The 21,136-nt window shown below is 39.0% G+C and overlaps 1 protein-coding gene and 2 long non-coding RNA genes across 4 annotated transcripts in view; 2 read left to right on the top strand and 1 right to left on the bottom strand.

Annotated features, from left to right (window-relative positions):
• Window positions 1-21,136, top strand: part of LOC147757091 (uncharacterized) — a 131,334-nt gene that overhangs the window by 109,322 nt on the left and 876 nt on the right. The window contains exon 3 of the long non-coding RNA XR_015324814.1: window positions 15,656-15,778. This is a non-coding gene — a long non-coding RNA (uncharacterized LOC147757091). The remainder of the gene's footprint in view (window positions 1-15,655; window positions 15,779-21,136) is intronic.
• LOC111247272 (uncharacterized) lies at window positions 10,257-12,885 on the top strand. The gene is made up of 3 exons (XR_002672056.2): window positions 10,257-10,513; window positions 12,218-12,437; window positions 12,756-12,885. It is a non-coding gene; the product is annotated as an uncharacterized LOC111247272 (long non-coding RNA).
• The window catches only part of LOC111246304 (uncharacterized), a 54,952-nt gene continuing 45,986 nt past the window's right edge, over window positions 12,171-21,136 (bottom strand). For both annotated transcript variants that reach the window (XM_086985003.1, XM_022795672.2), the window contains one exon: window positions 12,171-15,771. In XM_086985003.1, the coding sequence (XP_086841129.1) occupies window positions 15,736-15,771 (36 nt within the window). In that variant the 3' untranslated portion in view covers window positions 12,171-15,735. The remainder of the gene's footprint in view (window positions 15,772-21,136) is intronic.

Raw genomic sequence — 21,136 nt, forward strand, 5'->3', positions numbered from 1 at the left:
CAAAAAAAAACCACTGACAGACACATATATTTAGTTGCAAATCGCTCAATATCAAATGCGAGAGATTTCTATATAAAAATGGCGTAACTTTATAATGATATAACATTTTACGAATTTTTTTTTGTTTGTTTTTGAAATGAATACTTCAGGGTACACGGATAATTAATATCCAAATGGTCATAGTAAACAGTGGTAAGTATTTAGATTATAAATAAAAGAACTATGCTAGTTAAAAAGATAGACGTAACTATCTTGCGTTTCATGCTGCATTACTCAATATCTAAGGCCTCAAGTGCCTTAGCCCTGAATGGTAACAGTCCACTAAACTCTATATCAAGGCTGTATAGATTTCTTTTATGATCAGGTAGTAATTGCTGAATTATACTATTTCGCTAATACTCACGGAGCTTCTTCAGTATGAATTGAAGTATGTTGTTTATTTCCAAATATTCTTTCTTAATTAGTTATGATGATAGTGAGGCCATAAGGACGGGGATTGTTTGAGGACAGGAGAACGGTAAATAGAGCTGACAATCACCCGTCAATATAGACGAGAGCTACAACATTACCTTTCATTGGGCTTCTTTTCACAAGTTGACGTTTGGATTTGCTACGTTCTGACTGGAATATCATTAGTCGGTTCGACACTTTTACCAACTGCAGATTTCTGCACAGAAGTAGATTCGGAAGTTAAATGTGGCGTCTTTGTATCAGCATAAGTAATAAACAGACGTGGGTGACTCCACGCAGCAAATCTCGATTCGGGTGTCAGCAATAGGTCCGTCCAAGACCGGTTTGTGTATGGCAAGATAATAATGATCGATACACAAACAAATACTTAAAAACGTATCAAAGAGGTGTTTACTAGCAAAACCTTAACGCAAAAGGTCGAGTTTTTTTAGGCTTTACTAAATTAGATAAGTACTAAATTTTTAGTAAACCTAAAACCTAATCGTGAAGTCGGAAAAAAACTGCGAACAACCAAGGGAGCCATATCACATAGTAAAAAGATGGTTGTTTTACCAAAAAAATAGGTGTTCCTCATTCCCAAAAAACGGAGTCTTTAAATTAAATAATTTGAAGATGACATTACACGCCGTACTGCTATTAAGCTGTTGATGTCAAGGCCAATCTGACTCTTTAGTTTCTAATGTTAGCACTTAATACAAATGATGTCAAAATATTTATATGAACCCTAAAGATATTTCGGCGCTTAGCTACTGGGTCCTATGTTAAAAGGTACCTATTGTTTCGTAGAAAAGAAAATTGGAAAAGAGAAGATGCACATTCACTCAGAAATACATTGACGTTAACAGGTCACAGCTCCAATTCCACGGTGAGGGCAATTTAACAGGATTCATTACAAATTGAAAGCTACTGCCAAACAATAGCGGCCTGTTTCTAGGACAGGTCTATTCCTTGCAATTAAGACGAATGGTTCATTTATTCTTAAGCGCATCCGTCACAGTAAGTTACCACAGCATGAGTAGAATCTATTAGAATGACTCGCAACAGACGCCGCGCTTCTAGAAACCTTCTGAACCACCGTATCTGTTAGTAGCCGCATGAATACTAACCGTTTCAGTTTTATTGTCGCTATTAAGCAAGTATACTCTCCGAATTTTTTTAGCTTCAGCTAAAAATGCAATACCGCTACATTTACCCGTTACGTTTTCGATTCGCCCGGAGTGCAAAATCTTCCGCGACCTTCAAAGGCTTGCTGTTTAAAATCTGAGGTAGTCCTATATGGGCAACAACCTGAAATGACGATGAGGCTTTTTAGCTCAAAAGTCCAGCCTATCAGCCAGATTTGTTGATTTAAAACGAGTTGAAAACGAGTGATCCATGCGTACTGTTTTCTTGAGATCACGAGGAAGCTGCAACCTATCAGCAGGCAGACCCAGAAAGGGCTGCTAATATCAAGCTTCTTTAATACGATTCTAGCGTTTGTGCCAAGTTAAACTTAACGGTGTGCATAAGCGTATTAAAATGCATAAAATTGTATTCGAAGAGCACTTCTTCGACGTCTGAGCAATAACAGAGAGTCGAAAAATGTCGGAAGATTTTAGGCCAAGCAAGATGCTAAAAAAAAACAAGCTCCTCAACGGTGGCATGATAAAGGCCGAACAATTCCTTAAATAACCATTATTCTTTTCTGGATGGACAAAGCACAGCTATAATTTTAAGAAAAATTTAAAAATGTTTAAGAAAAATTCGTCCGATACCAAAAAAAAGAGTGTCCACGTAGTTTTTCTATTGTACATAGAGTATGCTCAGTGGTTGTCTGAGTCGACCGGGCTAATCTAATGGTCTCGGGGCAATCATTTACCGAACGACTGCTTCCCGAGGTGGTTGATCGCAGAATCTTATGCAAATATACGTCCGTTCAAAAACATTGCAATGACCCTCTGAGATGGACAAAAGGGCGAACATAAAACATCATATAATTTCAATCAAATCTACGTTAATACGCATTTGTAGTAAATAAACTACCGAATACGAAGAGAGCAAACGTAGGGGCTAAAACGAGATCATTGGTAGTAGGCGTAAGACGAGGAAACGCTCGGATGTTAGTAGGAAACCTAAATTAGTCCACAAGAAGAAAGACTAATGTTATATTTTTAAACGTCGAGGTTTGCCCAAAGAAGCTGGCCGATCAATAGTATACGATGTGCGACGCGGACTTCAGCCCAGTTGCAACAATAGATTTTCATCTATACGCCGATGTAAATTATGCTTTAGAGAAGTATCTTTCAAATCGTTTCTCGCAACAAAGCGACGTCAACCAAGTGATAGAGAAGCTGCTAACTAAGATGTAGAAGATGTATTTGAAAGAAGACTTAACAAACTACATCGGAGACAAAAGGCTAGAATAGAAGACGACCGTCGCGTATTCACTTGAGAGTGAGAGAGAGAGAGAGAGAGAGAGAGAGAGAGAGAGAAAGCAATGAACGAAGGCCATTATTTTTTTGTCTTGTCTGACTGTCAGCTGAGGTGCCTAATGGGGAAGTGATGTGATGTTTACGGAAAAAACTTGTAACATAAGGTATGCCAACGGTGAAAGCACCTTCGGATATTTTCAGACAACAAAGTCAGTACAGGTTTTCCAGCTCGGTTTCGACTATAGACCTAGCTTTCACAACTTAATTTAATTTAATCAAAAGCAGACGAACCATTCCGGCCTACAGACGCTCCAAAATTAACTGAATCAACTGATAAGCATCAATGACTGTACAATGAGCTAACCGTTCGTCAAAAAAATAATTATCGATATTTTTGTTTTTTTTTTTTTTTTTTTTTTTTTATAGATTTCCAGTTAAATATTTATTATTTTCAAATTGATTGTATAATTATAGCCTCCTTATAAGTTAAATTATTTGCATGATAAGCCAAGCAGTTCGAAACTTTGCTACGAATAATGCTTAGCGGATCTGTGGATAGGCGATACTCGCAACGTAATTTAATTTTAGAGATAACTTACTTTGTACACTATACTACAGAGTAAGTATCTCTACATCACATCAATCTTTGGTTGTTTCAAGAGTTTCTCGAATATATGCCTAGCTTAATTCTTGATTTCAAGCGCGTATTTATGCTGCAAGGAATATTATTTTCTATAAATTGTTGGTTTACGGTCATTCATTCATTTGTTTATTCCTTCTCAGCTTGTCAATTGTTCCACCTTTACATATTGCTATTTTTAAACTTAAATGCAAAACCGAATATCAGCTATCAAGTAGGAATACTTTCGCAGATCTCAAGTTAACCGAACGCTTGGCGACCTAACGTTCTCGAAGAGCTAATCCTAGTTCCGGTATTTATTTTCAATCAAGAAGACTATGTACACACGTACGTTATGCGATCAGTCACTACGCAATAGCCATTAAATTTCACAATCTCAAGCTGATCACAAGCTTGGTTCAACTTTTCAAAAGGCAAATACACCAGAAACCGCGTTAGCTTTACTTCAATGCGTAGTTACCAAACGCAGCCGTTGATCTGGCCCTTTGCTTTGTTCCATCGTTCCTACTGGCCTCTCAAAGGCTTCTCTTAGACGCATGATACTTCCTACACAAAGTAGGCCGTTTTCGTAGTCTTTCTCCGGCTTCATCATTCATCGACGGTTCCGTCACACAGTATAGTCACATAGTACAACTAAGCTCGTTCGAACGAAAACCATTTGTATATGGTCAAATCACGGATGAACTTGACCAATAATGGCGAGAAGTTCGTCAGACTGACCCTAAGTAGAGATGACGCCATCAAAGACGTTGCTCAAGGCAAACTATACAGAAGGGCGGTCTTCGGGTTCATACTGGAAACAATCAAGCACATACAACAACCCGAGGACCTTAGTAGAGCAGACTGGAGGGAGCTGGCATGTGACTGCAATAATATGTAAGAGTTAGGGTTTCCCGTAGACTACAGAAGCAAATCACTGGAAAAAAATGAGCCACAAGATAGGGTAGCCAACGTCAGGTAATGTTCAAATAAGGCGTCAACCAGCAACACCACGAAATAGAGAGCCCGTTTCATCAATAAAAAAAAAAATTCAAGATGAGTACCGATCGTACTAATATTCATATCGAGTGTATTTGCACGTATACGGCCTTACAGTCATTGGACTCTCTGTAGACTAATTGATTCAAAAAAATTAACAAACGACACTCTACATCGTGATTCAAAAGTAAAATCTTATCCTCGTAATGTAAGAGACTCATTTTTAGATGGAGTTGTTTGTCAGACACGACCAATTTTGAGCTTTTTTACTCTCTGAATCAGAGGACGTATTGCTACATGAACACTCAATGTTTATATAATCGGAACGTTGTTGAGCCCTCAGCGTGGTTGAAAAGCCCTGATTATATCATACAAACGATTTTTTCCCCCCCCAATTCAACGATTTCATACTCAGTATTAATGGTGCACTTCGCAGCGACGTTCTGACTGTTGTACACTATTGTGTACCTACGGTGAGTAGTGCCAACTTTGTGAGTCGTTACGGTTATTGCTTTTAATAATATCAAGTTTGCTAAAACTTCAATTGGCCAATATTGAAGCATTTAGAATTTGCATCCGTACTACGTTACTGCATGAATATCTCTTAGCCTAGTAATTCACACCGCCGATGTTATAGAATCTTAATAATCAGGTTTATTGAAAAAAAAAAAAAAAAATTATTGTCAAGCTCTCCAGGTATAAAGAGTTTTAAAAAAAAATCTAAAATAATTAGAAAAATTTCAGAGGAATGAGGGCTACAATTTTAGTCGACCCGGGAAAATAAGCAAGCTTTAAATAAAATCTCCGTAAATTTATGTCAGTCGCAGCTAAGTTCAGCAATAGAAAGTAACTAAAAACTTCACGTTTTCCTTTCAAACTCTACTGCATAATATTATTTTCTTTAATATCGTCAGTAGTTCAGGATGTTTTTTCAAAGCCATTAGGCATTACTTCAGCTGGGTTTTGTTGGACTTGATTGGTTTATTCAAACAGGTTTATTAATGGGCCATTCGCCACTGCTGAATCCAGTTCAGTACAAATTGACGCTAGTTTCTCTTTAGAGATCCTTATGCACAAGTTTATTTACCTGTTTATTAGGTATTCCAATCAGGTGATCGTATTGTTTTTGTTTAATTTACGAAAAAGTACGTCCAAGCCGCAAGCCTGCGGAAAATCATCCACTCTATAGGCCATACGACAATAGCCTACTCCGTAAATATCCATGTATCTGACTTGCTAAACAATAGTCTGTTACATTTGGATAACTTTTATTATGAAATACATGAATACTGGTGTTTTTTCGAAGCCATTTGTAGACGCAATACAGGTCATCAGAGCCTATCACCTTTTCATGCCCTTATCGCCAAAATGCTCGCTTAATACATGTCAATTCGTTCTGCATAATTTCAACAACTTTACTCACGTAAGATGTTGATGTTGTTCTTCTTGAGACAATGACACTGCGGTAGCGCCGCCTAAGATTTTTAGTCTAAACGTTTTCCCGTCGAGGCGTATTTATGTGCCCCTGTCGACTATAGGTTTCTAATCCATTATATATAGGAAAAAAAGCTCAAAAAAAATCTCAGAGACAAAAGATATTGACTTTTAATGACAAGCAGCCTGTTATCTGCCACAATATTTAGCTTTAAAAAGAATATCTGCTGACATTCCTCGCTATTATCGAGCCGATCCATACAAACAGATGGCTTGAAAGCGACGGCGTTTACTTCTATCATTTATCACATAAGTTTCATTAGTCGTTGGCATCTACCGAATCCATTTAATGTAGTAAATTTTCTTATCAAGACCGACCTACGCTTGTGGACTTTTCATTCGTTGACGCTAGACTCTATTCAGCAAAGTTACCTCCTTCGTACTAGGTAAACAGTATAATTCTTAATTACCTGTCTATAGAGTTTCTGTTTTTGGCAGTGCTATTGCCCAGGTCACTGTTTCTGTCTCTCAGAGACACAGCTTCTTATTTGGCTATAGACTTGTATTTGCCGTTTCCGGAACGATAGCCTCCTGCTACAGATGAAAGTGACTAATGGCAACCTAACGATGTTGGTCGAGATTTTTCGATAACGATTTCCGCTAAAAGCAAAAATCTTATTTATCGAGCAAAACGACTAAGTAAGATAGTCGACTACCAAATTTAAGTCTTGCTTGAAGATTTTTTTGATGGGCAACTTGCCCCTTCTTTCTATTCGCATTAATCTCTTCGCACACGTCAAACATATTTTCCAATAGCTCGTTTCATTTTACTACTGCCTGATGCATTGTTACGCAGAGCTTGGCGAGTCGGGATGACGTCTTATTAGTTCTATTAATTAAAGCCACATAATATGGGAGGATAGTTTCGCTATTTATAAGCACTTATAGACGAATGATACCAGGGTAAAATTTTCAGGTGCCACACGTATTGCAGAAAAGGGCATAAGGTAAGCGTCGCGGTGCCTAGCTGCCCTGCACAAAGCTTTGTCATTTATATATTAGTCAAGTAGCAGCACGTGTGAAGTTAATATAGTAAACCCAACATAGAAAAATTATAACTTCTAAGTTTGCTTTTTCGCCGGGATTTGATATGTTATGTAAGAGATAAGGGAAGCTAGACCACTAAATGTGCGATGAATAGAGATTTCTGTCATGTTTACAATGTAGGAAATCGAATACGATTTTAGAAATAACACATTTTAGGACTGGTGTGAACTTCTTGTTTGCAGTCTTCCCGGTTCGAGAGTGCATCATCGTTACCCGCGGTGGTCTTGTGCCCTTGGTATCGTTAAGTATTACGTATCTCTTAAAAGTAGATCTAGAGTTGAAGCTCGACTGGAGAAGAAGAAAGGCTGAAGGTTGAAAAAATGCTTCAAGCAGTGACGTGTTTGCTACTAGCCGAAGGAACACGGAGGGAGATTAACCGAACTTCAGCGTGCGGACCCTCCAAACAATTCGTCAATCAAAGCCCTACCTCGCAGCCCCAAACGACGGCACCGAGGTCTGCCATAAAAGGCAAAGCAAAAAAAAATCAGCAATTAAGTGGAATAAAATGAGTTTTAAACCACTTATGATCATCCGAACTGCTTTGAATAACTAATATTGTATAAGAATAATAACAATAACAAGCACATTCTGAAAATTTCTGTCGACACAAAGTCTCTATATTCTGGTCTGGCTGTTAATTAGCTAATTTGGGTACTTCCATTTATTATTAATCTGCGCAAGGATCGATTCAAGTCTCACTAGGGAATTTTCATCGTTGGATCATATATTAGTTGTATCTGTTTCAAATGTAGTAGATTTAGACTGACAGGCGACGACCTAAGCAATAGGGAAATCATTTTGAAATAGGGAACAAAACGTTGCAAAGAATTCATGAATATGGGCCGCCGTATATATTCTCTGGTAGACGTCATACTTATTATAGTTTCAGGATATTCAATTATCCCTGAAGTGCTATGTCATATTCTATTCATTTTTGGGGTAACTGGTTCTGTTCCTCCTTAATTCTCTACGTTAATTTGACCTATTCTCGATGGTAAATGAGGTGTTTTAAGTGAAAATTTTACTTTACTATGCCAGCGTATTTTTTTTGATAAATATATTCCATTTACTTACAACCCAAACTTTTCAAGTTTGCGTTTGAAACTTCACGGTAGTACCAGTCATGTATACACGTAAACCCTATCGGATATAGTTAGGATTTGATGAGCTCAAGGGAAATCTTTTAAGCAACCTGCATTATTTGTTGTTTCGTTGGATATATAGTTAGCTTCGGACGCATCTTTCTAACAAGCAGAAAAATCCGCAAGCTTCTGGATTTTCGTTCTGCCTCTTTATTTTCGAACACGCGTTATTACCTAAATATGTTGTTACACAACAAATGCGACAAACTGCAAAAATTGAAAAAAGCCTTGTTTGTATCAATATAAGTGCGGATGATATTTTGGGAGGGTTATACGCATCCGCGTTTGAATATCGAGTCATTTGTCAACCTGTTATGTAGTCGGTGGATTTTACCGTGCCCTGCTACTACGATGTCTGCCACAGTTGCCATATAACGACTTCCTATCCTCGTATTTGCCACTTTTAGTAACCCACCATTAATAATTTTTATCGCGAAACACCAGTGTATGGCTGAATATTTTCAGCAGTTAAATGTACATAAAATGCGCAGTTTATATAGTTAGCTCGATCAGTACAAATTTCCAAAACATGCAAGAAACTCAATATCGAGCTTCCGTAATAAAAGCTTAAGTACCTTAAGTATAAAGATTTCGACTCATTCCATTTTGAGGTTTATTAGTAACTTTATATCTGCAGGCTTCACCCGACACTCGTCAGTTGTTTCTAGCTAATGGTTTAGCGCTGATGCAGAAATAAGCGTTGTCTATACACGATCTATTCAAAACATTAAAGTTGTTTTCGGCCGAAGTTGGATCGTGCGATTTTGTCCGTCGACGCGAAGGTAAAGCTCCCGCGAAAGACAAACGTAGCATCAGGCTAAATATAAAACAGCAGACGTTCCCCAATGGCTGCAGTACACTAGGGAGCTGTCGCAGACAACGTTTCACTTCTCTATTGCGGCCTAGTGGAGGTGAAAAAAGGACGAGATTACTGCGGGCATTAGCGATTGGTGATGATGACCTTACACGCTGTTTTGGGTTGAAAGGTCGTAAGCGTGAACCATGCCCAGGTAAACAACAGAAGTTTGAAATGTTAGCGATCTGGGTGAACGGAAAACATTAAATAAGAACGTCCGCTCGTACCGTGAATAGATGCACGAGTTTGCATAGTGTATACATACCTGTTTCTATGGTAGCCTAATCGGCTGTTAATCTTAGGGAAACGCTATGGCTTCCTGCTGGGAACCCGTCATCTAACAGTGATACCCGACGTCAAACTCCGAATAGATACCCAGACGTACTTTCATCTAATACATCTGTTCATAAACTTTAATTGAATATGATTACGGTTTGACGACAACTGTGTCACACGGCCGTGTAGTTCTATACATAGCTTTGTTTCTAATAACTCGCAAAGGGTTCACTAGCTTAATGTCTTGTATTGTAATATCTAGCGGCCTTTTTAGTTAGCAAAGCACTGTCTAGTATTATCGGTTACGATGTCAATCATTCTGGTCTAAGTTGTTGAGAAATACGTATTTTCAGAGACAAGTTCTCACATAAGATTATGTGCTTTTTCTGTAGCTCGTTGTTAGCACTGCTATTAAGCAAAGCTTTTTTTTTTTTTTTTTTCTAAATTCATAACTCGAACCCTTAATATTACGCAGTAACATCTCATGATTGCCATCTAAGTTGAACGGATTTCAAGGAACGTCGTCTTCTAGAAAGTACCAAAGAACCCGCTGCCCACACGGCTGGTTGCATACATCACTCTCCCACTGCGTCGCGGGAGACATGGCCAGCTGTGGTTACCTACCTTAAGCGCCCCACGTATTTGCCGAGTCATTGCATTATTTGAAATGAACCGGGCACACATCAACGAACTCTTACCCTTTACACCTTATATTCCGGAAGAATATGTTTGGATTCGCACCTAGATTTTCTAATTGTGTAGCACTATACAATGATGGTATGACCGCTAATGCACGATACGAGTCTCATCTCAAGTTAATCCTGCTACTTTGTCAAATACTTGTACAGAGTTTAACGTCATCTCGCAAGTATTCAGCCTTTTCAACTCATTCATTCCATTCTTCACGGCCCGCTGTCTCCTGTTTACAACGATGTCAAGAACTCCCAGGCTGAGAGTGCGAACGAAAGTTGAGAGTGGACTAAATGGGGATAAAATAGCGAAAGTACAGCAGAAGTTCCAGCTATAACTAACGTAAGGCATTTAGGAACTAGGGCAGAATTGTTTCTGCTGGAATAGAATCCACTCGCTCTAATGTATTTGTATGGTAGCGCGTATGCCAAAGTGGCGGGTCTAAACTACAATTAATAAACGTTAAACTTTGTATTCTACGAAATGTTACGCCGACCCAGGACAACAGGTCAGTAGTCACAAAATAGCCCATCTACAAACCACTTATTATCGCTTGCGGCATTCTGAAGAATCGCTGCTATTACGCCATGTTGTAGAAAAATAACCACCTAATTCTCATAGTTTAGGGTTACTGCTCGGTAATCAGTAAAAAATGAAATCAGTCCTGCATAATCTACACATCGACTGAGCTCACAACAAATATAGGCAATAAGTCGGATGAAATTATCTTGTTTTAGCGGCAGCGATCCTTTTCGAATTTATTCAACTTGGCTCAAAGGCGGAAGTTGCGGCACGATTAGGTAATAGTTACCTAATATAGTTCGAATTAAGGAAAAGGTGACATCATCGATTATATAGAGCATTTTTTTTCACACAGTGATTTGTCTCTACAACACGCCGTAGAATTCAGGTGTATTAGAGGTCAATTGAGTCGAAGTGTTGCTACTCGAGAATATGTGTACCTGTCGGGTTAGGGCGAGTTAATGGCCACGAGTTTAATTAGAGGCGAACTCGATAATCACAATACTATCGGCTAAATTGGGGGTTGAGAGCGTAAAAACAGTGGTTTATTAACAAATTCGAACTAACTTATTCTATCGACAACAATGTTCATTAAATGCACACATTTCAGGCACATAAATCAATGTTAAACTGTTTTGCTCCAAGCCCATTTTCCCCCTCTACTGTACACAATCTAATTGTACAATAATAACCGTAGACCCAAAAGTTTTATAGCACATCAGTGGGTCCGAAAAGGCTGCCTTTGCCAGCGACAGGCGTCTGAATTAATGACGCCATGGTGCTCGCCACGTAAATACGGATCATCTAAGGCAAAAACCGCGAACACGTTCCTCACAGAGAGGTCTTTTTCAAATCGGCACAGGTGACAACAATGGCCTGCTGTGTATGCGGGAGAGCACTGTAGTATTTAGAAGTGTCTAAAGACGTAGGTCGAAATATGCATTTGTAGGTGCGTCATATAAACGAATAATGAAATCGAGCTAATTTTTTTTAAACTAGTTTAGCTAAAATATTGAAAAACATTTTGCATAGGTATATTAACGGTGAGTGTTATACAGCAGATTTGGAAGGTAGCCAAAGAATATAGCCCTTTACTAGATACTAGATCGGCTTTCAATGTCACTGTTGCCTTGCGGAAAATCTAGTTGAGGACCTTTAATGATAAATTACTCGTTATACACCGTAGTTAGAAGATGATCATACGATCTAGTCTTGTCGAGTAGCTTCGACGCCCTTTCGTCACCTTTTCGACAGGATTGACCATCAGGTAATACATACCCGAATCAAAATGAGCCAAACGCTCGTTTGAAGTATATTGATTGCATGATGCACGCATAGCTACACGGCGCAAGCGTAATATATAACTGGAATAGAACTTGATATTATCGCCGTCCTGCACTAGCGCTACTGTGAGACCCGGCTTACTAAAGCTCATACAGACTTTCGCGTTAGTTAATCCCCTGTGTTTTCTCGATACTTAAGATCTAACCCTAAGACCATACGATTATTTTTGAGGAATGAAATGTGTACTTGTTACACGATACGCTTGCGTCGTGGGGCTCAAATATATAGGGACGTAATAAAAAAGTTACGATTAAGCTAGTAATGACTGTGATACCGACAAAAACAAATTTGCTCCGAACTCCACTACTCATTGTTTCGAATTATATTTTTTACTTCTGCACTTCAGGCAAGATTTTTTATGCATACGCTTCGGCGACTACACACCTAGCCGCTATGCTTTCCAGACGTATCATTTGACGCTCGTCGCAAGGTTAGAGCAGAGGATGCAACAAGCCGGACCCTCTCTCTGCATAAGATGATCGAATAGGCGTTCTCCTTCTCTACATGCTTCGTACTTGTCAAAACATAAGCAACCTTTGAACAAAAAGCAGTTCCTGAATTTCAAAGTAACTTATACATATAAGTGTTTTCAGAAGTTGATTTTGTTAATCTTCTAGCTAGTTAATAGTACTATCTCGATTCCTCGACAAGTCTTAGCGTCAAGCGAGCGCATGTGTCTGGAATATTACGCAGAAATAAAACGTTGTTTGCCAGTACTACTCGTATTGGGCAAACGCTCATGATATAGTAGTTTTCTAGCTTGTTAGTACAAAACATTACCTGTATGGCAAACCTTGCTACTTATTTTCCTCGTACCGGCTTAAGTTAAGCGTTCTGAATACAACGAAAAGTTGTTACATGTTAACGTTTGCTATTTTCTTTAGACTCGAGCTCGAACAAAACGAGACTAGCACGTTTTCTAAAATCTATGCTGCTATTGGAAATTGGGAGCTGCGTCAATTTGTTACGTAAAACCATGATTTAGGAAATTTCGCGCAAAATCTCTTAAGGCAGAGATGCCCCTGGGTTAGACTGACGATAACAACAACAACAACAACAACAACAACGACCGTAGCCAAGCACTGAACCAGTTTTTCTCCAGGACAATGATCCTTTCCTCAATGCAAGCCAAATCGAGAAGAAGATAAGTTAAGAGCATCGTAGAGGTAAAAGCGCAAATAGAAGCTCCCAAAGCAAGCTAAAAAGGCAAGGCCCAGTTAAATTCGGATGTTGTTCCACCTTCTATGGCCAAAAGCCTAGTATCCACTGAGAAGCCACGACAGAAGAACACCAGCTAATCCATTGCCGAATAGATTTAGGTCCCAACATGGTTCCACTGCGACCAAGAAAAAGTGTTAGGGGAAATCGTGCTGTACGTGCGGCACCATCTGACACGGCCAGTAACTACCAAGTGAGCAAAACATGTACGCCAGTAAGAAGGGCATCATGCCAACTACACAGCTTGTTCGGTATACCGCAAGAAACTAGCAATAATAAAGGAGGGTGGAACAGTGGGGCCTAAACAAAAGACCAAGGAGGCAAGCCCCACCAATGAGAATGAAAAGAAAAAGCAGGAGAGGAAAGCGATTAAGGTATTGGAGAACAGACACAACGTATTCATCATGCTAGGATCCAACCGACAGCCAAAATATGATTAAAGTATTACATGAAATCCGTATCCTTACAGGATAGTCCATGACTCGCTACTATAGACTAAACAAATCTGTAAATTGGGCCAATCGTCTCCATAACCAGAGAATCAACTCACTGGCTAATAGATAACGAATCTGATATAAAATTAGCGGACAGTGTTCGATTACCCCATAACGATTAGAGGTAACGGTGAGTAGAGTTGTGTAGACATGCTACCTCTCGACAAAACAAGCTGAAAGGAAAATTTTTTATAATGTTTAACATAATTGACATAATCTTGTTAGAATGATATGGCATTTATAGAATTTATCTAAAAACATGTCTAACAATTTAAGAATAGCTAACAAAAAGGAATCTCAAGGCCTGATATTTTTACCGGATGTAATAGAACTTCATAGATTTCATAACCTCAAACGCCAAATCCCAGTCTATTACTGAGCGATAGCACTAGCGATGGTACTTGATGAGAAGCTCAGTTGATAAATGCTCTTACAGCCCAGAATAGCGAACATTTCCAGCTTTCTTTTCCTAGAAAGTGATAATGGATGTGCAAGTTCGATCACACACAACATAAGGAAACAGCCAGGGAAAGTAGACCACAGGCTGGAAAGACAAATGGGGCAAGTCCTTGTCAGAGTTCGTAAAAAAGCGTCGTCACCGTACAAGTCTAGGGAAGACTGGTGGAATAATGAATTCGTAGAAGCTCGTTATGAGTGCAAGGCCTACATCGGATAGCATTCAGAACACGAAGCCGGTACTAGACTGGATCACGGTGAACGGCAGAAAAACACAGGGGAAATCTAAACTTACCTACCAACGGTTTAAGGTCCTTATTAGACGAAGTAAAGCTGGCAGAAGTGGAGGGTAGAGACAAATAAAGTCGTAAATCATACCAGATTGATATGAATTGAAACAGTCAGCTCTGCGGCTTTTTAATTGATATTGTGGAGGAAATCTTTTCCCCTCGCAACTGCTGCGAAACCCCAATGCAACATCAACAAGAGGTGAAGTATCAGAGGTTGTAGTAGAAACAGAGACAATAGAACGCCATAAAAATCAGAAGAAGATAGCGCAGGCAGAATCTTTTGCTGGAATCAGACGGGGTGCTCAAAACGTAGCTACTGATAGCGATGACCAGAGATTTTGTTATCAGATTCTCCCTAGGAGGGAGATTCTCTAGGGAGTAAGAAGAGGCCGACTTAGTACATAAGCCAGGGAAGAGAGCAGGCTTGTTGGTTTATTGACCCATGCAGCCTGCCTCACATAATAGCGAACATGATTACTAAAAAGCTATAATAAGATAAGATACGCATTATCCGACGCATAGTATAGTCTCCGCAAAAATCCCGGAAACGGTGTCCGCGATCAGAAGTGTCTGAAATGTCTAGACAAAATGCAAACTACCAAGACAAAAGGCGTAAAAAAAAAAAGCTTACTGTAAGTGTTTTTTCCTAAGTAGTGCTCATTGATGTTTTCGCGTAGAATACCCCATGCACAACCAACTGCGATTTGACGATGTAGGCGCTTAAAAGTTTCTCATTACGTTTTAAAAGACCCAATCTTCTCATATTTGAAAGATTTTTTTAGACAAAGCGAATCCTTTTGTTTTTGTATCTGGTCTACCCTTCTTCTATTTGTAGTTTCCAACGGACCAACCTCACAATTCTTAACACTGCTTCCTATGAAACAGTTCTGAATACTCTAGCTGCTCCTAGCGCAGTTTGCCTTTGGTGCTATAGGTTTTGTGGAGGTTCCTCTGTTATGGGGCACTTAATACTGATGTAACGTACAGGACGATGAAGTCTACCTCGGGGGGGTAGCATTTTTCTGGTTCCTGTGCCAGAGCTATATGTTTTCATATTTTTAGCTAGGTTGTAGATTGATTTTGCTGCTTTGGTCTTTGTATGGTTGAAGTAGTACTCAACGATGTTTCGTGTATGACGATTCCTTTTGAAGCAAAATCCTGTGGCCATATGCGGACCTTGGTGTTTATGCATTTTCTTCTGCCATTCAGAACAAGTTCGGTCATCTTGGGAGCCTTAGAGAATAGCGCATCGTTTTCTTCCACTACTTACGTTTGAAACCGATCTTCTCAACTAAGCAGTATTTTTCTCGTTCTGCTGTCTTACAGAATTCATTTTCCGCCAGGTGCCATGAGGTTTTAACGTCCTTGCCATTGCGCTCATATTTCGAGGCCTCATGAGGTGTACTTTAGTGGAAAGTCTTGATCCAGGATGGCGGCTTCGGCTGAAAGGTAATGAAAGGTCGCAGGAACGATTCATTAAAATGCCGCGAACTTTCTCAACTGTATTTACCTAATCGGCATTAGTGTGCCTATTGGTACGGCAATAGCTAGTATTAAGGTTTGTCGGTGGAATGTGGCAGCCCTCGTTGACTATGTATTATTAAGGTAAGGTGAGAGGGCATCCAATCTTCAGCTAATTTTCCTTTTGTTCATTATATGTTTTCTTTAAGTAAGTATTTTTTCTTAAGTAAGTGCACATTGATGTCTTCGCGTAGAATATTTTCCCTCACAGCTAATGATTCTAGTTCGGAAAGATTTAACTGAAATTACTCTGTTGAACATTTTTGAGAGATATTCGAGTGAAAAAACGTTGTCAAAAAGCGTCGAACTTACCTATTCTATTAGTTATCCTAAATCAATTTCATATGCCATGAGCATCTGTGCTTCTATTTAGGTTGCATTACAAAAACCTAATGATTTTGTTGACCTTTAATCACAATAGTAAGTTCGCTTTTGCTGCCGTTGCACCGAAGAGTTAATTGCCCAGTGATCATATTTTACGCAGTTCAAGCATACACTGCTGTTCATTGATGCTGCACAATACTTATCCGATCTTCAATTTTTACCTAATGATATTGGTACGTTTTATTTGTGCTTGTAAACCGTTTCTTTTTCTCATGTCCTGTATTTCGTCGACAGCCACTTTGAGACCAGCTGGTTAAAGCCTCTAAATCAGCCTTTTTTTTTGCAAAACACAGTGGCTACTACTTTCGTTCGTTGAGTTTCTAATCGCGTTTATTTTTTATTCATTTATTTATTTTTCTTTACTATTATTTGTTTATTTATTTTGCTTCCTTAATTTATAAGTGGACCTTAGCGTCTCGCAATGTGGAAGTTTTCTTACTTCAATGCCATAGTCTGTGGGCAGATTGTGGCTTTCACGTTTCATAGGACCTGTGCGTACGATTGTCACTCGCCATCTACAATTATTACGGCCAATCTACCTTTTTTATTTTTATTTTGTTTTTTGGGTGGTGACTTGATTTTTTTTTTGTATTGAGCTTAATGTCCATGTTCTCTAAATATACCACACACACACACGCACACAGCAGATGGCTATTTTTCGGTAATCTGGGTTATCCTATATATACGTAGGTTATACGAGACGTACTCTTCAAAGACACGGCTTATATCGATAATGCGATGGACAAGGCTATAAGGAGCGCCGTTAACCCAGCCAAACACATGCCCAGGGTAGGAAAAATAACAGAAAAAGCGGAACAGGGAGGCAGAGTCGACAGCATTATATGTAGCTCGAGCCTAGTCTGGCGCAGTAGTTGGTAAGCAAAGTGACAAAAAAACATCGCTACTCGCACAAAAAGCGGTTACCATCCGAGAAGCGCGAGCGCACGGTGCAGTGTCTATAAGAGCAACTCTTGTGCTAGCTGAGATATTATCGTGAAGCTATTCAATCCGTGACAATCCAGAGCTCATGCCATCTCAGACTGCTATTCTTCGGAAATAGTAGAAGCAATGCGCACGACATGGATTAAGGGACAGGCCAGGGTCTTGGACTTGGTACTTTGTCGTAGATCTGCGATTCTGGTACAATATTGCGATACAAAAAACTAGCATACAGGTATTAGCTGGTCACAGTCAATTTCAAACACACGTGCTCGAAATAGGACAACCACAGGTGTTCTATGCGAGTTGGGGAAAACGGGTGGAGTCGAAGAAGCATTCTTACAATGTACAGCTCTGCGAGACACACGAGAAAGGCCACAGAAGGGAACAGTCATAGAGGTGGCTAAAAATATGGTGAGAACAGGGTGGATAATAGGTTTAGCTTTTCTTAAAAAATCATGAACAACAAAGAAGGATTGGAAAAAGAACGTAGAAGAATGCTAGCTGAAATTAAGGCTGATGTGAAAGAATAGATTGCTGGCAGCCTGTTCCTTCAAAGATTTAGAAAAAATGCGAGCAGCGATGGCGGGTATTTACAGGGAGTCAGAGCGAAGTATGCTGGTTCAGCGAATATTAGCTTACTCGGCGGCTAGGGTTTTAGGTCTCAAGAGGATCGTGAAGTGAATCCTACCCTTAGGCCTTTGTCATGAACTACTAGGGGAATAGCTCCGAGTGTCTCAATCAAGTATTAACCCATACCTCCTATAAAAAAGACGTTACATGACCCGCCTGAGTTGGCTTTAAAAGTAACTTAATCATTTAATATAGTACCATTTAGTTAAACAGAACTAGTTTTATTTCTGCCCACTACGTTGGTACTAGCTCAAGAGGCTATAACATACATGTGGGCGAGAGAATCAGTGTTTCCTACCGCAATCGAAAGGGCTAATCGATGAAAACAAACTGCTGTTTAAAAAATGTATGGTTTGTCAAAGACAAGTCAAGCATAAACAAAAAGTAATTTAGGGCGGCTTTTAGAGCGAAAGACGAAGGCCAGTAACAGATATTCTATCCGCAATTTTATACAAGCGCCTGGGTTGCGCTTTACAAGCCTCTAATTTTCATGCGGTTTCTGTGGGAGACATATTTGTTTCCAACTTCTGACGTGTCGCTATGCGCCTATAGCAGAAGTAGAGCATTTCTACTAACGCAGTGTCACTTAAGATTGCTTGTGAACTGTTAGGTAGTGTCATTCAGTAAACTTCGAAAGTTTTATAAATGGTCGACAGTAGCGAATAGGGTGCGAATATGGATGGCTTTGTATCAAAATAGTCTGAGATACTTTGGCGTATTTTATTTTTGCTTTATAATGCTATAGAAGATAATACTCTTTGAAAATGAGATTTATTAAAAACTTTTACATTGACTGCCAGCTGTAGCGTGTGCTCGGGTCCCCTGATGGATGAAGACTATTAACATTGATGGTAAATCATTTTTGAACAATAGTGTGTGATGTCTTGTCCTCAAAATTTATACGGCCTCAGTTGGGGTATCTATAGGGAATACAAAAAAATTGTCAAACCAATAATAGTTAGAGTCTTGTCTATTCGTTAAGTTAGAAGAAATAAAAGTGTAAAAAATGTGTTCTTTCTGCTAGGGCCATTATGTTTTTGGCCTGTGTTTTATTTGCTTTTTCGGAAGTAATTTACGCCTGATAACTCAATTGAAAGAACGGCGAAAATGTGCAACACTACGACAGGTGCTTGTTCCTAGAAGCCGCGTAACGTAAATGTCACATCCTTTCTTCTCGGCTACTAATGTGTCTGCACGACCGCGTAGTGAAAGGGCAGAATATAACCTCTTTTAGCAGACAGATTTATATCAACATTTTGAGAAATATGGAGTCAATTTCTGTGGGATGAGTTGGGCTTAAAAGTTACGGGAAAAATAATACCTGAAGATCAGGTAAACACACTTCCATTGATTCCAGTTTAAACAAGGTTTTTTTATGGAAATATTTTTTTGCATCGTTTAATATGACCCATTTCGCATTTCTTCGAAGACCGACATTTACTTACCTGGTAACGCGGATCTTTCCCCATCTGGGAAAACCTGATTGTCCATTTTCTTATAAGTAGACTACTTTTGGCCTTGAACTATGCTGGTATACACAAATTTGAATTAATGAACTTTGTGACCCATGATTCAGCCTGTCTCATTCTTAAGTTTTCGAACTCATACCCTAACTCTAATGGAAACTGTAAATAGTTCCCGCACCTTACTAGCACGGCTTTCTATATGTGATTGCTTTAGCGTGTGTGAGGAACTTTAGTGCGAACAGTTTAGCCCGACGTGACTATTAAACCATTTAAATACATCGTTGTACATTGGAATTCCTTACAGAGAAAGCTATGATTTTTCAAGTTCATAAGACTAGCCTTCGTAGCTCTATACGACAATTCAGAAGAAGTAGGTTTATTCAAACTAAAAAAAGCCTCTTTTGCAGAGATATTGTCAGCATTATATTATTGAAAATTAGCTTCATATTAACGTAAAACGGAAAATAGTAAGCAAACTCACGACATGGGCGAATCCTTCCAAGCAAGGTGAATTAGATAAAAGTTAATATACAAAATCTGCGAATCATTATTAGGCTTTTTAGGGATTTTACACGGCCACGCCTTTATAGCCAATGGTAGTCGCGTCTGGTAGGTTAACCTATCGAAACGCTATGCCTGCAGGAGACCCTTTGTAGTTCGCACGTAACGTCGCTTGAACTGGGGCGTGTGATGTTCTCTTTCATAATGCGGTCACATCTCAAACTGAGTATTCTCTAAACGTCTAAATGGAGCCCACCTGCTCATAAAAATGGTCACTTCAGTTAAATAACTGATCGAAGAGCACCCTATGCATCCTCCTCCTGGGAACTGTGATAAACACTACGTGTATATTACAATGTCCTTTGTTAAAAAAAAAATTAGTTTTTTTCATTAAGCTGTTTCTGCATTACCACATTTCTACAATTCGAAAAGGCAGGTAATCTTCTGTCAGTCAGTTTCTTCTTTTTCGAATGAACCTAATATTATTATGCTGCCATATTGCGACTCGAACATGAGCTTTATGACAACCTACATGAGATTCGAATAACAAAGTTCTTGTAATTAACTTGCGATAATAACCATAAACACATGACTTTAGATAATTATAATGCCACATTTAAATATAACACTTCTCTGCACTCTACATTGTAAAGCATCTCTCGAGGTACTAAATGCATTCGTAACTTAAAACGGTGTCTTCAACATCACTTTTGGGAGTGAGGTTGCAACTGTGCTATCGTACTATCAGGTGTTTACGATGTGGTAAAAATATTTGTATGTCTGTCAAAGTTCTAAAAACCAAAAGTAATAGGTCTATAGATGGTATTATACGTCTGACTTATCACTCCACCGAAAGGCCTTAGAGAGTTTCTGATAAAAAGAAATAAGTCAGTAAAAGGGTCTCTACGTTGCTTGGTCTAAACACTGTTTCTTAAAATTTCACTGAAAGCAGTAAGTTGCTCATGCCGATGTTCGTCACACTCCAGCTTTTAAAATTCATTCATGTATTCACACAACTTAGAGCAGAGCCTACAAACTATATTGTCAAAAAAATCTGCTTTTTCAAAGTAGGTAGGTACGCAGATCTCATAAAATAAAAGTTAACCACCGCCCCGTGATCTGTCCAGCTACCCACTTAAAAATTCAAGCCACAAGGCTAGGTTTTAAAAATAACTGCAATTATCTAACGATGTTCTTCAAGGATGACACTAAAAAACTTCAGTTTTGTTCCTGATTCATCTATAATTTTGTCTGTTCCAACGCTTAGCTGGTGCGAGATGTTTGCTACGCCGTATTCTTCTATACATAGCTAAAATGAGCTGTTGTTACACTTTTATTCCGTCTTGCCTCTCTTCAATGCTAA

This window comes from Varroa destructor, unplaced genomic scaffold (genome assembly GCF_002443255.2).
Source record: "Varroa destructor unplaced genomic scaffold, Vdes_3.0 BEIS01000003.1, whole genome shotgun sequence".
Taxonomy (NCBI): Eukaryota; Metazoa; Arthropoda; class Arachnida; order Mesostigmata; family Varroidae; genus Varroa; species Varroa destructor.